The sequence below is a fragment of the Phoenix dactylifera genome, chromosome 4 (genome assembly GCF_051530095.1).
Source record: "Phoenix dactylifera cultivar Ajwa chromosome 4, Ajwa_hap1_PhDact_Kaust_v1.1, whole genome shotgun sequence".
Classification (NCBI taxonomy): Eukaryota; Viridiplantae; Streptophyta; class Magnoliopsida; order Arecales; family Arecaceae; genus Phoenix; species Phoenix dactylifera.
In genome coordinates, this window is record NC_143193.1 from 51,762,228 (window position 1) to 51,778,393 (window position 16,166).

At 39.0% G+C, this 16,166-nt stretch overlaps 3 protein-coding genes across 3 annotated transcripts; 1 reads left to right on the forward strand and 2 right to left on the reverse strand.

The window, feature by feature from the left end:
- The first annotated feature begins 3,386 nt into the window (after positions 1 to 3,386).
- On the forward strand, positions 3,387 to 7,174 carry LOC103701278 (fructose-bisphosphate aldolase, chloroplastic). The gene is made up of 6 exons (XM_008783285.6): positions 3,387 to 3,707; positions 4,468 to 4,737; positions 5,556 to 5,665; positions 5,751 to 5,841; positions 6,352 to 6,621; positions 6,731 to 7,174. The coding sequence occupies exons 1-6, from the start codon at positions 3,561 to 3,563 to the stop codon at positions 7,007 to 7,009; spliced, it is 1,167 nt and encodes a 388-aa protein (XP_008781507.4). The 5' UTR covers positions 3,387 to 3,560; the 3' UTR covers positions 7,010 to 7,174.
- A 263-nt stretch (positions 7,175 to 7,437) lies between these two features.
- LOC103701277 (glyoxylase I 4-like) lies at positions 7,438 to 9,152 on the reverse strand. Its single transcript, XM_008783284.5, has 3 exons — positions 8,840 to 9,152; positions 7,976 to 8,313; positions 7,438 to 7,870 (listed from the first exon to the last, which is right to left on the reverse strand). Exons 1-3 carry the CDS (start codon positions 9,013 to 9,015, stop codon positions 7,770 to 7,772), a joined length of 615 nt encoding a protein of 204 aa, XP_008781506.1. The 5' UTR covers positions 9,016 to 9,152; the 3' UTR covers positions 7,438 to 7,769.
- A 2,804-nt stretch (positions 9,153 to 11,956) lies between these two features.
- On the reverse strand, positions 11,957 to 15,805 carry LOC103701276 (serine/threonine-protein kinase SAPK7). The gene is made up of 9 exons (XM_008783283.6): positions 15,340 to 15,805; positions 15,169 to 15,243; positions 14,955 to 15,056; positions 14,769 to 14,822; positions 14,564 to 14,656; positions 14,368 to 14,460; positions 12,926 to 13,030; positions 12,670 to 12,768; positions 11,957 to 12,492 (listed from the first exon to the last, which is right to left on the reverse strand). The coding sequence occupies exons 1-9, from the start codon at positions 15,457 to 15,459 to the stop codon at positions 12,163 to 12,165; spliced, it is 1,071 nt and encodes a 356-aa protein (XP_008781505.2). The 5' UTR covers positions 15,460 to 15,805; the 3' UTR covers positions 11,957 to 12,162.
- Between the last annotated feature and the right edge of the window lie 361 nt (positions 15,806 to 16,166).

The window sequence follows — 16,166 nt, forward strand, 5'->3', positions numbered from 1 at the left end:
GCTTACTTTTTTTTTTTAATTTTATATCGAATATGCGAAAACAAGTCTTCTTACTTAAATAAAAATCTATTTCTAAAAAGCATAAGTGGACTGGTGACCACACGTGCGCACCCTCAGCCTAGCTCGGCCAGCCATGCTTGTTGGTGACTATGCACCTTTTTGCCAAATATACATCATGCTCGCTGAGTCATTGGTGCTTTGGTTTTTTGGGATAGAGATTTTTTTTTTTTTGCTGCTTTTTTTTGGGGGATAGGGGATCCGAAAAAATCATTTGGATCAAGATTCTCAATAAAAAAATTTAAACTGAGTTGAATTGTTGTACCTTAAAAAATTACTGCTTTCCACCTGCAAATTCTAATCTTAATTTAAGCCACAATTAATATCGATGTCGCTAAGACCATAAGTGAAAAACAGAGACAACCCTGCACAAAGAAAGCCCTAGAAACCGGTTGTAAAATATTTGTTCTTTGCTAGGCTCCTTTCAAGTCACGATGCCTGGAGTTGGCAGCAATTTTGACGCAATGCTGCACCACCTCAGACCCAATATGAGAAGAGTCTAAGTCAATGGTGAAGGGCAATACAGCTCTTGAGCAACCACTAGTTTGAGAGGAAAGGAAAACATCTACCAAATCAGGACGGTGACGTTAGGCCACTTAGGTTCCCTTTTTTTGGGGGCAGATCATGAACCATAAAAATTAGCAAATTTTAGAAGAACTATAACACACAAGTTGTGAGAACCAGGTCAACTGGGCCTATCCTGGACCAAAGTTAGCAGGTCCAGCCGGCTTCAAATAAAAAAAAGAAAAAGAGAGGGAGGGAGGATGCACGCAGGTGCAATGAAGGAAGAAGACTTTTGATGGAAGTCTCCTTTCTTCCAACTTTACTGGAGGAATCCGATGCTGAGGTGGATTCCGGCCAATTTTGAGGCCCCTTCGATTTTCTATTCGATCCCACCGAAGAATCGAGGTTTCCGGTCGAAGCTCATCGACCGATTTCTTTGATTCTCTTTTCGATTGTTGGTCATCTTTCACACCATCATTGCACTCGAATCCTCACTAGAAAATCGGTAAGGACCTTACCACTGTCGAGTTACTTCTCTCCTCTTCCTTCCAGATTGTTTGGAGCTTTGATTATAGCCAGTGATTGCCAGAATTTGACCAAGAAGGACGACCCCTATTTCCGTCACTATTTATTTTCTCTTTTCTTTATTTCGATTACCTCCGCTATCAGCGTTCATCGCCGAAGCCCTCAACCCCTTCCATGTATCGCCCTTTGGCTGGAGCTAGATCCCACAATTGCCGGCAAGTGGGTTGAGATCCGAGGATAACCGAGTCAAAATTTTTCTATTCGACCCTATTTTGGCTGGAATTTGGTCGGCCATCCACCACCGCCGGCTACCCTCCGTTTTATGCCACCGCCACCTTACCAGACTATCACGGTCACAACCACCAGTTTTTCCCTTTTTCTTCTGTTTTGCCAAAAAAGAAGAAGGAAGAAAATAAGAGAAAGAAAGGAGAAAAGAAGAAGAGAGGAAAGAGAGAACCATCCCTCCTTTTCTCTTTCTTATTTTCTCTCTCTTCTCTTTGTTTCTCTCTCTACTTTCTTTCTTTAGAAGATCTATGGAACCTAATATTAGGTCCTATCGACCTGATCTACGAACCCTTGTTGACCCCTGTAAAGAACCCTGATCCGTCTTGGTGCCCGAGTTGCCTACTGGACTGATCATTCTGGCCCTGTTGAATGTGCTTGAAACCTTCATTGATGAACTGTGTTGATTAATCTTGGCCCTGCTTGAGTCCAATTCATTAGATGATTCGTCTAGACTTGCCCCACATGAAACTACTGTGCGCTCAATCAAGTCTTCTCGTATTATTTTATTAAAGTCATCAAATAGAAATTAATTTTATTGTTAATATTTTAAATAGGTCCAGCGGAGTCGTCTAGTGAGGTATGACATTCTAAGATAAAAAAGGTAAGTAAATCTTATACTTTTTACTAGTTTTCGAATTTATAAGTAACCCTGACACTTCTTATTAGTTTTCAAATTTTCACATATTTTTCATACTCATAATATTAAATGCTGATGATATCATATTTTTTAAAAAATTAAGAATCAAGTATACGATATTATGAAACTCATGATTTATTACGAAATAATAGTTTCATGAATATTTTAATATTAATGACTAGTTTATGAACTATGAACTTCATATTTATGAAAATAGTATTTTTGTTATGAAAAGAATAATTTTATGATCATTCTACCATTAAATGCTTATTTATGGGCTATGAACTCTATAAAGTTAATTAGTATTTTATTCATTTATGATTCAAGAAAATATGATTCGAGAAATATGACTTAAGAAAAATTGTCTTAAGAAGTATGACGAAAAGACTCTCAGATAGCTATGTATGGTCTCTAAAAGTTGGGTAGATCGACATCCAGTTGGTATACGACCCTGCCAACAGGTAATAGTAGTTGGCATACAACCTTGTAAGCAGGTAATAGTAATTGGCATACGATCCTACTAATGAATAATAGTAGTTGGTGTTTGTCGATTACAACCTCATCATGGATAAAATAGTGACTTTAACATTTAGTCTAAGACAAGTAATTTAAACAATAATATAGTTATATGGTAAATTATTTATAATTTTATTTATGCTACACACTTAGAACCCTGTTTATGACATATTGATGATATTGTATACATGATTGACTTTATGACTTACTTATCATATGATACTATGAAATATTCTATCTTATGCATCGATTCATGCAAAACCTTACGTTTGATCCGATAAGATAGTGAAAAGTTTATTTATTAAGCCGCGTCGCTCATAAATCTCTATTTTTATTTTTTTCTCTAGACGAATAGGATCAGTAGGGACAAAGAATAGTCCGGACTTAAAGTTTGTGCTAGCAAGCTTAGCGATTTATATAGCAGAACTTTAGTTCTTTAGTTGATGATGAATTTGTAGCATAGTAATTTTCTACATGTTTGAAATTAGAAGCTCTGGACTAATAATAGTCGTATTTAATGGATAACAAAATTAGATTTCTATTTATTTTATTTTATTTAAAAAAATTAAAAGTTAAATATAATATCAGCTTCATCACTTCCATCACCATTCTCGATGAAGCCCTAATGTTCAAGCTGAAGAAGTTACGACCCCAAGTTTCTCCTGCTGAGGTCCAACTGAGGCTAATGGAGCATCACCCATTTATATGGATTAAAAACAAAGGAACGAGAAAATGTAGAACACAAACAAGAAGCAGACCAAGACAAACCAAATGCTTCCAAGAGAAAACAGTAATAGGATTGGAACAACCAAGAACTAGAGGCATCTCCTCGCACCCCATCACCCCAGCTAACGCCCGTTCCCACCATTCAAATCCTAAGGCCAACCTCCGCCTCACAACTCATATCCTCCTCCTGGCTCCTCACCACCTTAATAAACATAAATATATACACGCAGCCACTAGCTCGCACCCAAAGAGAATACTCAGCCCCCAGGGAGAGCAGAGAGCTCGAGGACACAACTTTCTTACGCTGCAAATGGCCTCGGCTACTCTCCTCAAGTCTTCCTTCCTTCCCAGAAAGTCTGAATGGTTCAATGCCCGGCCATCGTCGAGCTCTCAGCCCATGGCGGTCTCCTTCACCGTCCGTGCTGGTGCCTACACCGACGAACTCGTCAAGACTGCCGTAAGCTAACCATTTCATAATTCTTTGTGCTATCAAATATCTAGTACAGATACTAAATATGATTGCCGTGTGACTGAAGCACTGCATGAACTGCTTGAGACCATATGTTTTGATCTTGGTGCATCTTAACAGGACATAATTAAGATTTTTCGTATAATTATGGCTAGAAATTTTTTTCGCATATAATCCGCTTGTGATTCTGTTTATGAACTCCTTGAAGTTATATTACTAGGATCTTGGGGAATAATCCTAGCAACATAAGAATTCTGTACTAGAACTAGTTGATATGTATCACTATCAGGCAGCATATATGAAGTTCTTGGCTTAATAACGCCAGTTATATTCTAAAGCTGATAAATGCAGGAATCACTGGTCAATTCACTTATCCATATGATTATTGATTAATCAGATCCTCTATGCAAGCCATAATAAAAAAAGGAAGAATCAGCGCAAAAAAATAGACTTCCATGATGACATAACCATTTCAACGAGAGAGCGATATTTTAGATGACAAACTTCTTCTAATAGAATAATTTCTAGTATGTCGGGGGATTGTCATCTCATCATCAGGGCTAGTTGACAGATATAAGATGAAATAGTCTCCTTGTTGGTAAGCTAATGTGGAATATTCCATGAAATCCTGAAGTCTGAATTCAAAACCTGCAATCAGATTCGAACATTTTACATTGTAGATTTTCTCATTCTCATATTGCAAATATGAAAATAAATTTTCCTCCAAAAAATTGAATTCTGTCTGCAGAAAACCATTGCATCACCAGGTAGAGGCATATTGGCCATGGATGAATCCAACGCCACCTGTGGCAAAAGACTCGCATCAATTGGGCTGGAGAACACCGAGGCCAACCGACAAGCTTACCGTACCCTTCTTATCAGTGCCCCAGGTCTGGGTCAATACATCTCCGGCGCCATCCTGTTTGAGGAAACACTTTATCAGTCAACCACAGATGGGAAGAAGATGGTTGATGTTCTTGTTTCACAAAACATAATGCCAGGGATCAAGGTTGATAAGGTAGGCAATTCACTCAACAGCATGTTGTTATTATGCTTGTAAGTGTTCATTGGAATCACATTTTACATTCAGCCAAAGTTGTGACTAACCTGTTCGTGTCCTAGAAATACACTTCTTCCCCTCACTACCACAATCCTTAGATACAAAACTTTTCCAAAACCTCTGTTTGAGCTTTATATTTGAAAATAAATAATCACAATAAAGAAGAAGTATCTCATACCATGCAACAGCTCTTTAGGTCCTATACCATTATCATAACTCTGATCTTTGTAGTTTATCCATAACCACCGCTCGAGCCCTTCATCTCTGCTAAACCATCATTTGATTAATGTATTACTGATAATAAATAGGGTGCAGGATAACTGATTTTCTTAATCTTATAGCCTAAAGGACAATCTATTACATAACCGAGCATTAGTATAACATAAAAGTGGACTTCAACTTCAGATTGTATCTGAAAAGAATGAAGGCATACTCGGTCATTAGAACAAGTGATGAAGGAATCTCTTTCGCCAAAAAGAAGCGATGGAATAATTTATAGAGCAAAGCCTTTGGTTCTGAACAAATTCTTCTTGTTATGGTCTCTGCACATTTGCAATAACACATATGGAGCAAGATCATTTTGTAGTTTGTGTGTGCATGGATGCACATGCATGCGTAAGCATCTTCTGCATATGTATGAATATTTGTTTCTGTGACGAAAAATCACTAAGATCTGACCCAAAGATTAAAAAGCATACTTGTTATAAATGTTTGTAGGAGAGGTGAGTAACAGAAAGGAGAACTCTAATTGAACTCTGTATTTCTGCTGATTCCAGGGTCTTGTACCACTGACTGGCTCAAATGATGAGTCATGGTGCCAAGGATTGGATGGCCTAGCATCACGATGTGCAGCTTACTACCAGCAAGGCGCTCGCTTTGCTAAATGGTGAATCTACTTAGTACCCACTATTCACTATGAGTTTTCCGACATAAATTTCTGCAGAGGCTTATCCTTGTCAAGGGTTTTGCAGGCGTACAGTGGTTAGTATCCCAAATGGACCATCAGCTCTTGCAGTGAAGGAAGCTGCTTGGGGTTTGGCTCGATATGCTGCCATTGCTCAAGTAAATAGTTTTTTCTCTTTTATTGTTCAATTCCTCAAATATTATTGCAAGGTTGATAAGCTTTATCTGGAAATAGCATTCTAGAACTGTAGAACAGCTTGCAATTCGAGATTGACATCCAATCTACTTTAGTTGATAAAAATATGACTAATCCATCTGAAAAAAAAAAGCAAGAATTGGAGGAAATTATTGCAGTAGGGCACTAGGAAACATACACAGAAATCTCAATTCCTGATATAAAGTTTTTTTCTTATAATTCATAATATTGCAGGAAATTGCTTTAGTTTAAAAACAACAACAAAAATAAAGTTTATCTATCTCCATGATGCCAATCAATCACAGAATGGAGCCAAATGAATAAGCACTCGATAGCAGTAGTTGTCAAACAATGGAACGGATATTACGAACATAAAATCGATTCGAAATGTTGTGAATACAAAATTGCCTCAAATATGTATCCAGTTCTTTCGAGTAATCGGTCCAAGGGATTACATCTGTGGCTCAATGCAGGATAATGGGTTGGTTCCTATAGTCGAGCCAGAAATACTGCTGGATGGAGATCATGGAATTGAAAGGACCTTCGAGGTCGCGCAGAAGGTATGGGCTGAGGTCTTCTTCTACATGGCTGAGAACAATGTCATGTATGAGGGCATCCTTCTCAAGCCAAGCATGGTAACACCTGGTGCTGAATGCAAAGAGAGAGCCACACCAGAACAAGTGGCTGAATACACCTTGAAGCTTCTCCACAGAAGAATTCCACCTGCTGTCCCTGGAATTATGGTACTCTCTTAAAAGTTTGCAGAATCTATAGCAATTCTCTCCTAAAGGTGATGACTAACAGTTACAGAAACCAAACACTCAAAATCTTTCAAATTTTTGTGGCAAACAGTTCCTCTCTGGAGGTCAGTCTGAAGTGGAGGCAACGCTGAACCTGAATGCCATGAACCAGAGCACCAGCCCATGGCATGTCTCCTTTTCTTATGCTAGAGCTCTTCAGAACACTTGCCTGAAAACATGGGGAGGAAGGCCAGAGAACGTGAAGGCTGCCCAAGACATTCTCCTTATCCGAGCCAAGGCCAACTCTCTCGCTCAACTTGGAAAATACACAGGTGAGGGTGAGTCAGCAGAGGCTAAAGAGGGAATGTATGTCAAGAACTACAGCTATTAAGAACCTCAAGATAGTAAGACATTTCAATGCTATAGAATTTGTGAACACTGCTATGTTTACAGCAGGAGGTGGTGAATGTAATGCATTATTCTGGAGCTGTTCTGAATTATTAAGTTTGTATAAGAGTGGAGTGGCATTAGGTAAAACCCACATTGATGGGATAAATCGTGTTGGTTATGGCTATTACTATTGCAGATTTTTCCTCTGAGTGAAGCGAAATTCTTAAAAACGCGCTTGCACTGATAGCGCCTTAGAATCTAGTTTTACTCAAAAAAAAAAGAACTTAGAATCTAGTTAGGGTATGTTCAATTGGCTTGAGGTCTTTATTGTGCACAATTGATAAATCCAGAAGATGAGACTGAATTATAGAGCAATCACCACTGGAACAATAAAAATTGAGGCATTGATGCAATATATAAGACCATAAATAGAAGAAAAGAGGAGAAGAGACACCTCAAATTTATTGCAGAAATTACAAGAAAGCAATTGCTCAACCCCATAATGCCCAAGCTTATGGCTCGCTCTATTTTTAACCTTTTTTTTGGTTCTTTATTGGTGACAAATAACCCCCTTTTTTGATGGAATAAATGACCCCCTTCTTTAGCACTCTAAATAACTTGATAAAGGAGGCTTACAATTCAACCACCAACCCAGAAGACACCTTTGAGACACAAAAGACACAAACTCAAAAGAGATAGATATCCTGTACACAACTGAATCCAAAATCTCTTCTCCATTCCCTTGACAGTGAAACCAAATGCTAGAAGGAAATATCCATCATGTCGGTGACCAAGTTTTCCATGATCACGCACTCTGCTTCAGCTCCACAAGGCCTGCATTGGAACTTTGGAAGCCCCTTGCCTGCACAAAAAGCTTCCCTTAGTCAGATTTAGTACTAGGAATAGTAACAAGAGAGAAGCCTATCCAATTTACACACACAGATAGAGAGAGAGAGAGAGAGCCTACCATCATAGAGAGAAGATAGGATAGGATCCTTTGGATATGGGAACTTAAGTGGGCATGAGGAGAGAGGAAGCATAGGGAGGTTTTCGCAGTTGCATATCTCCACCATATAACCATCCGGGTCATGGAAGAAGAGCTGATCAACCTGAATACCACTGTCCTCGACAACTGCAGTCACGTACTCAATGCCCATCTCTTTTAGTTTGCGCTTCAGAAGATTAATGTCTGAACATTGAAAGGAGATGTGGTTGTCTTTGGGGTTTATAACACCCTTCTTCTTGGGCACATCATCTGGAGAGTTGCATTGCAGCAAATGGATGCCAACTCCATAGTTAAACAACCTGAGAATTTCCACACTTCCATGATCAGTTCACAAGTAAAATTGGTGGACCGTGCTTAATCTTAACATGCTGATTTCTTTTTAAACACTGCAAAGGAATAAATATTTGAACCTTGGAAATTGGGATCCATAGTCTGCTATACTATACCTGCTCTATAAGAACACAGGCCGGAGTTCTCTAGGCTAATTTAAGATGTAAACAATTTATTCTTTAAATTAGAAATATGAGCAAAACAACAATTTCTTTTTTTGAGCCAAAACATGCTTCAATCATTAAATAAGAGTCTTTTTAAGTGTATAAATTAGAATAATGCGATTTCATGTGTTCTATAGAAATCAGAATAAATGATTTCAAATGCTTTATCAGAAAATGAACAGAAATTTTGAGATGAAACAAACATACAAAGATTCTTCTTTTCAAAGAATTTTTAACAAAGAAGAAGTACATAAAACTTATCCAACAACAAAAATGCAATTTTAATCTGCAGGAGGTGGGGAGGGAGGGTTTCCATAAAGTCTATTCTTACCAAGCACCATGGAAGTTAAAGGAAGAGGGTCGCTTAATGCTCACAAACCCCAAGACCTCCTCATAGAACTTCACCGACCGGCTAACCGACCTGCACACGAATGAAACATGATTCAATGACATCAATGGCAGCGGCAACGCGGCATTCACCTCCTCCTCGACAATCTCCAGACCCATCTTCGATTATTTTTCTATTACTTCTGTTCTTGAATTCTATCGGTCCAAGTGTTGCATAGATATCCTTTATACTACCTCTATCTATCTATCTATCTATCTATCTATCTATATATACCAAAAGAATGGTCTTGGTTGCCACTCTAAACTCATGCTTCCCACTCTATTAGATTTGTCCTTTGTTTCTTGAATAACAAAATGGAGAAAGAGTCCCCTCCAACGAAAGAGAGAGGAAACATGTCTTGGTGCTAACGTTTAGAATGTGTAAATGATAAAGATTGGCTTCTTTCATGGAGATCATTCCCTTTACTTGAAAGAACATTACCGAATAATAAGTAAAGAAAGCTATCATGTTAATGATGACATAAAACAATAATTATTAATAGGTTTGCAATATAAACGACAGATAAATTCATTGTGCTCCTCGCCGTAATCTTTTCTTCTATGTGAGGTACAAAAATTTGTACATTCCTTTCGCAGGGAAACTTCTCTTGAGGTGAGAAGACGATGGAAGGAGTCTTTTGTTTTCTAGCATTTGTGATTGGATACTTTTTGTAGCCAAGATCAACAAGAAACTTCGTGTTAAGTGTAAAACTATTTATGATGCCACCTGGGCTACCAATCTTTACGAACCAAACCATAAAATCTGAGGACTACAAGTAACCTCATATTATTTTTTTTTCCTGCAGTACTGTTTTCTAGTTGATCGGCAAATGGAGTCATGTACCTCATCCACTTGCATCACATGCATGTAATCCTTATAGATCTTGCACTCGTATGAGCCATAGTTGTTGATCTCATGCAACATATTCATGTAAATCTATAAATAGATTTATATATATATATATATATATAATCTAAGAAGATTTATAAATAGATTGTTCCCACAGGTATAATATATCACATAACAAGAAGTACACACCCGTCACCTTTGGAGATGAAAAGCAAGAAAGAGTTCCAAGATATGGCTATTTTATTGCATTAGTTTCCTCGCTCTTGCAGACATACTCTGCTACACAAGAATCTATAAGATAAATCTCTTAAATATCATATATACTATAACTGATATAAATCCATTACAGTATAATGGCAACGGATATCATCGACTCTCTCAAATCAAAGACCAAAATTCCAATTTGGATCCAAGTAATTAGATATAAACCGTACAATGTCAAATACGTCTGTAAAAATGCATACTTGTTCCTTCTTATTTCCTTTTTTCAGAACAGGAATGGGGGCATCAACTGTTGACATCTTTGTTGAATTTCAGTAGAACAACCATAGAAACTGCTCAACATGACTTCGAAATAACAAGTAGATCCTACGTTAATGATGGATGCAAAGTGGACTCTATCAGAATTGGATCTCAAAACCCCTCTGTATGTTTCTTCTACTTCTTCATCATCACCCCAACTTGTAATATTAGGCTCTGCATATCATTCTCCTCAAGATCCATTTCATTTGCAATGTAGTCGGGAAAAAAAGTCGAAAATTAAAAAAAAATACCCCTATGTTTAAACATCAGCTCAATTGATGGGATATAGCCTTAGCCTTAGGGACGCTGTTGGGTTGGGTAAAATCTAGGCATACCTAATCCAAAGCTGACTCGTTAAGAGGTTCAGATCTACATCTGAGTCCATGCCCTACTAACCAAAAATCAGGTTGCATTCGCTTTTTTATTTATAAACACTAGTCAATATGATTGAAAATATAGGTAGTATTGACATGAATAATCGAAAACCTAAGAGAGAAGTGGAGATCAGTGTCAACTGGATCAGTGAGTTTATATTTGCTTCTTTGTTCTGAAGGCAAGAGGCCTTTTGAGTAGATTAGATGTAATTGAAGTATAATCATAAATGCTAGCAGAGAATATAGGACACATTTATGTTAGATATTATGGTCTCTCCTCCTTATTGTAAATGACTATAATTTTGTCGGCATTAGCAAATCATTGGGGATGCCATAGCTTTTGACCCAAAAAGCAGTTTTTCCCAGAAGTTGTATTTTGAAGTTAAAAAGCTATTTTGGGGCAAAGCAGTTTTTTGCTGTAAAAGTGTTTGGCTGTCAAGATCCACAAGCCGTTCTCTACCAAAATAAGATAGAAGGTCAGACTAACAATTTCCAAGGAAGCAGGGGCTTTCTATTTCTTTCTAAAGAGCGAGGAGTCGAAAAATCTAGACACTTGATTTTTCTTTTACTTTTTTTCAATAAATTCCTACACATCGAGATAGTATTGGAGAGAATTAAAGCGGCTCTTCTTGTGTTGGATTGCTGATTTAGATGCCGCCTCTATGATTTTTGAAGTGAGAAAGTAGAAGGATGGATACAAGTGTGATTAACCATCTCCCAAGTCAGTTGGTTCTTGTCCCTTTCATCTAGAGGTTCAGCAGGTCCAACTCTGGACATACGCCATCTATGTCAAGGATCCATGGACTGTTAGTTTATATTAGCTGCAGAGAAGCTTCTGCGTGCCTTAAAATAGTCCAAGGACAATTGGAGATTTGGATTATTGGCATTTGGAAAATTGCAGCTAAAACATCTACAAATTCTGGCCAGACTGAACCAATAACTTGCTAGCCCAGCCCGGTGATTGGTGAGGATACTATAATTTGTGATGGATCAAACTAAAAGAACAAGAAGAAAGGCTTATATCACAATCGATCAGTATCTCAGTACCTTGATTGCTAAAGCAAAGAAAATGAACCAAAGGAGGAGATTAACACCGATCTGGACTTCTTTTTTCATAAAACAATGATTGAGAGGAGTTAATGAAAATTATGAGAAAAAAAGCAGGATGAATCAATAGATGAATGGAAAGGAAGAACAGGTTGCAAAAGCATTTTGGTGCACATGAGTGGGGAAACAGGTGCAGCCAAGCCTGGTGTTATTTGAACATTCAGTAGCCTGTTTTTTTGGTTGGAGTGTCTGAAATAGCTGCACGTAATTTGTTACTCCGTAATTCTACAATATAGTATGCTGCATGACAAGGTCGTACCAGCATTGATAATTGTACAGTGTTATAAAGTACTACAGACACCATATTTCAGAAAAAATCAACTCAAACAAAACTTACAAAGATCCATAATTGACATTGAAAGACCAGGAAAGCACGAAATTACTTCCTTTCCCCTTTGTTCACCTGTTATTTCATCAACTGATCGGGAATTCTCCACTGGCATGGACTTCCTTGACCCTCTTATCATACTCATCTTCTTCCTCCTCTTCATTCTCTTGGTTCTCTTGCTTGTCTTCATCCTGCTCATCTTCCTCAGCCCATCCAAAGCCTGCAACATTTGTGGATGATGGCGGAGGGGTCCTAGCCTCCCTAACAATCCTCATAATCTCGTCCACACTCTGAAGGGAGTAGGTGGGGGCATTGATGTCCCTCTTGTAGTACACTGCTTGCGCTGTCTCCGTTAGCTCCCTTGGCAAGTTCTTCAAGAACCATGGATGATTCCTTATCTCCCTAATCGTTATCCTCTGTGGAAAGATGGGAGAGGAAAACAACCTTAGAAAGCCACTTTGTCATAATAATATTGTATTCCTTTCTTTTCTCAAACAATAATTTGGTTTCCTTCAATGGAATTCATTCAGAACTAGAATTTAAATTTGATGCGAGGGCAATAACTAAAGAATTTGAAATTAGTTCATGATTACCCTGGCTGAGTTAGCAACGAAGATTCGGGCGAGAAGTTGCCTGCAATCCTGGGATATGTGCACATATTCAGGTATTTTGTACTGGACTGACATTATTCTCTGAAACCCAAACAAAGTGGCAGACAATGATGTTAACATTGAAAATGTATCAAGAGAATTCCTTGCTTCTTAATACTAGAATCAGCTGAAATGAAGAGATATAGGTCATTACTAAGAAGAAAGTATGGGAGAAGAAAAGAGAGAATTAGACAATTACCTGAATCGTCCTCCTAAAATTCTTGGGGTCATTTGGATCCTCAAAGGGGTAGGCTCCGACCAGCATGACATATAAAGTTACTCCACATGACCATACATCAGCGAGCTACAACACCACAATACGCAGCATTTAAACAAAAGATACATATAAAAATAGAGTTTGTACTAACAATAAATTAGACAAGATTAGAATTAAAGAATTGATCATAACAGAACTCAGCAGTTAAAGGAAGCTGATCTTGACTGCATGGAGCGCTGGAGTCTAGCAACAAAATGACCAAATTGAATATTCTTACTTCCCCCTATATATAATCGAATTTTATTATCAGAATTCATAGATTCCTGAAATCTGTCTCTGTTAAACTATAAAAACTCTAAAAGAATAACTGTTTACACATCAATCCCTACAACACTGTCATGCAGTGCATATGTTTCCACCCATTAGTTGCCATTCTATAAATCTGACACGCTTTGAACATACGAGTGAACCGGAGAGGCAAATAACCTGTCTGCCCCCCCAATTGGCCCTCTCATGTGAGGTTATCCTGTTTTCACTAAGCATCTTCTTTCCTCCTAGTTCCTTCTTTGAGCTACCCGTTGAATAAAATTGACAGAATTTCTTAGCTCTTTTTTTTTGCATGAACATATACATACAGTTTGTCTGTGAGTTATGATATATCTCACAATATACGTTCAAAAATCCATCTTCAATCAATGAGGCAACTTAAGTACTGCACACCATTCCACAAATATCAAAGCTGATATCTTTTAACCACCACCCAAAAAGAAAAAAAGGGCAACCAAATCCCATGGCTGTGAAGAAAAAAAGAGGTAAATCCGGTGAAAATACGAGATAGCAAGTATGGGGCCCTCAAAAAAGACTGGTTACCAAACCAGTCATCATAAATAGTCCGAAGATAAATCTCTTTCAGGAAATCACGGCCATCCATCCAGTAAACTTAGACTATGCTGCACGCAGGCCCTGATCTCACCAACGTCATCCCATCAATTCCATGCACCAAACAGGCGCATGAAATGGACAGCTGAGATACCATACCATCAAAAAATCATTAAAACAAATTTGTACACCAAATCGATCCAACGGCACACCATACCAACTGCATACACGAATCACTCTCTACAGGAGAAGTGATGGGACACAAGAAAACGACCGCGGAATCCACCCACTTCGGAGCTTGGACGCATGCTCCGGATTTTCCACCTCTGAATGCGGGCGGGACCCAAATCGGGCCCCACCACATCCCATCCAAATTCCACTCCGCCAAAAACCATCAACAACCCGTCCCACTCGAGCTCTCCGATTCCAATACGAAACCCTCGTTAGGCTCCACGTAGCATCCACGTATAATTCGTCCCAGAACGTGCAATGCATGGATCCAAAACCCGTTAAAGGAGAGGCTTTGGAGAAATTACGGAACTTACCTTGCCGTCGTATTCCCGGCGGGAGAGGACTTCGGGGGCGATGTACGCCGGCGTTCCGACGGTCGATTTGGGCCGAGAGTGGAGCAAAGAGGACTGGATTCCAGACAAAAATTCGATCGTTAGTAAAGAAAAGTTACGGATCGAGACCGACTAATTAATTTGTGATTTCGTGAAGACATTATTAAAAGAATCGGACCTTGGAGTAGCCAAAGTCGCAGATTTTGAGGCGGGGCGCCGGACTGCCGTCGAGGAGAGTGTTCTCCAGCTTCAAATCTCGGTGGCAAATTTGCTGAAATCGATAGTTTTCCGATTCAAAATAGTAAAAAAGGATTCTTTTTATTTTGTACTTTTGAGATGATATTTTTGGGATTTCTCTTTCTTTGGGATGGCCGGGATTTTACCATGAAATGGCAGTAGCTGACGCCGGAGATGAGCTGCTGGAAGAAATACCTCGCCTGAAAAAGAGGGAAAAAAAGGGGAAAAAAAGCTTAGTATAATTATCCTATTTAATCTTTTTTTTATGAAGGTAAGTATCCTATTTCATCGAAAAAATTGGAAAAATCACTAAGAATAGGAAATTGGAGGACCTCGTCTTCGCTGAATCTCCCGGCGTTGCAGATCCTCTCGAAGAGCTCCCCGCCGGCGGCATACTCCATCACGATCGCCAGATGCGTCGGCGTCAGCACCACCTATAGCAAAAAATAATAATAATAATAATTTCTTAGGGTTCCCTTCAGAGAAGAATCGAATGAAACCCTAATAAGACGCCATGAGAGAGACTCGCTGCTTCGAATCCCCAACCTCTTTGAACCGAATGATATTAGGATGCCGCAGCGAGCGGTGATTAATGATCTCCCTCGCCACATTCTCATCGATCTGCACCAAAAAACGCCACATCAAACCCGATAACAACCATCATCCAATCTCGAATCAAGAGAACAAAACGAAACGATTCGATCGGAAATCACTCACCTTCTGCCCTCGGGGTATATACTTCATGGCAACGAGCTCCTTGGTCTCCTTGTTCCGCATCAGCCTCGCCACCCCGAAATTCCCCGACCCTATGTCCCTCACCAGCTCGTACTTCTCCATCTCTCCGAAACAGCCCCAAATCGCTCCACAGCACCGAGAAATCGATGGACCGAAAGGTTAAAGGCGAGACGTTTTCGACGGATCGAATGGAAGGGGGCCAAAAAAGGGATCGATTGGAGGGATTTAAGCGAGGAAAGGGCGGATTATTCTACTGCGAGGACCACGTGAGAAGCCTCGATCCGATGCCTTCCTTCCCCTTCTCTCTCTAAAATAATATTTTTTTATATTTTCTCTTTCTTTCTCGATCGTCGCGAATGGGAAACGGTGGGAGTTTCTTACCGCAGGTGGGGAGCCAAGCCAACTTCTTGTTTTCTAGTGCTCAAGCTTCGAACGCAGAGAGAAAGACAGACGAATCGAATAATTACGGGTATTTGACGTCGTATGTTGGATGTAGGGATGGCAATCACCCGGACCCGCTAATACCTATCTCCGTTATCGGGTCGGGTCGGTAAAATTATTGGTGTGGACCGGTTCGAGCCGATAAAATGAGTTGGATCGGATCGAATTTGCTTGAATAAAAAATTTATCATACAAATATTTTATAATAATTATAATTTTAGAAGGAGAGATTTAGATTAAAATTATATCAGACTGAATTCGAAGCGGATATTCTGTATTGACCTAAATCCGTTTCGAATGTTTTGTCTAGAATCTATACCCATCTTAAGATTTAAATGGGTCGAATATTTGGTTTATTGGCTGCAATT

Excerpts from the sequence above, each read along its gene's own strand:
- LOC103701278 (XM_008783285.6), top strand. The coding sequence starts at position 3,561 with ATGGCCTCGGCTACTCTCCTCAAGTCTTCCTTCCTTCCCAGAAAGTCT. Across the intron at positions 3,708-4,467 it reads ACGAACTCGTCAAGACTGCC|AAAACCATTGCATCACCAGG; the intron begins GTAAGCTAACCA and ends TTCTGTCTGCAG. Across the intron at positions 4,738-5,555 it reads CAGGGATCAAGGTTGATAAG|GGTCTTGTACCACTGACTGG; the intron begins GTAGGCAATTCA and ends TGCTGATTCCAG.
- LOC103701277 (XM_008783284.5), bottom strand. The coding sequence starts at position 9,015 with ATGGGTCTGGAGATTGTCGAGGAGGAGGTGAATGCCGCGTTGCCGCTG. Across the intron at positions 8,314-8,839 it reads TTTAACTTCCATGGTGCTTG|GTTGTTTAACTATGGAGTTG; the intron begins GTAAGAATAGAC and ends GGAAATTCTCAG. Across the intron at positions 7,871-7,975 it reads CCTATCTTCTCTCTATGATG|GCAAGGGGCTTCCAAAGTTC; the intron begins GTAGGCTCTCTC and ends CTTTTTGTGCAG.
- LOC103701276 (XM_008783283.6), bottom strand. The coding sequence starts at position 15,459 with ATGGAGAAGTACGAGCTGGTGAGGGACATAGGGTCGGGGAATTTCGGG. Across the intron at positions 14,823-14,954 it reads GGAGATTCAGCGAAGACGAG|GCGAGGTATTTCTTCCAGCA; the intron begins GTCCTCCAATTT and ends CCTCTTTTTCAG. Across the intron at positions 12,769-12,925 it reads ATTTTAGGAGGACGATTCAG|AGAATAATGTCAGTCCAGTA; the intron begins GTAATTGTCTAA and ends TTTGGGTTTCAG.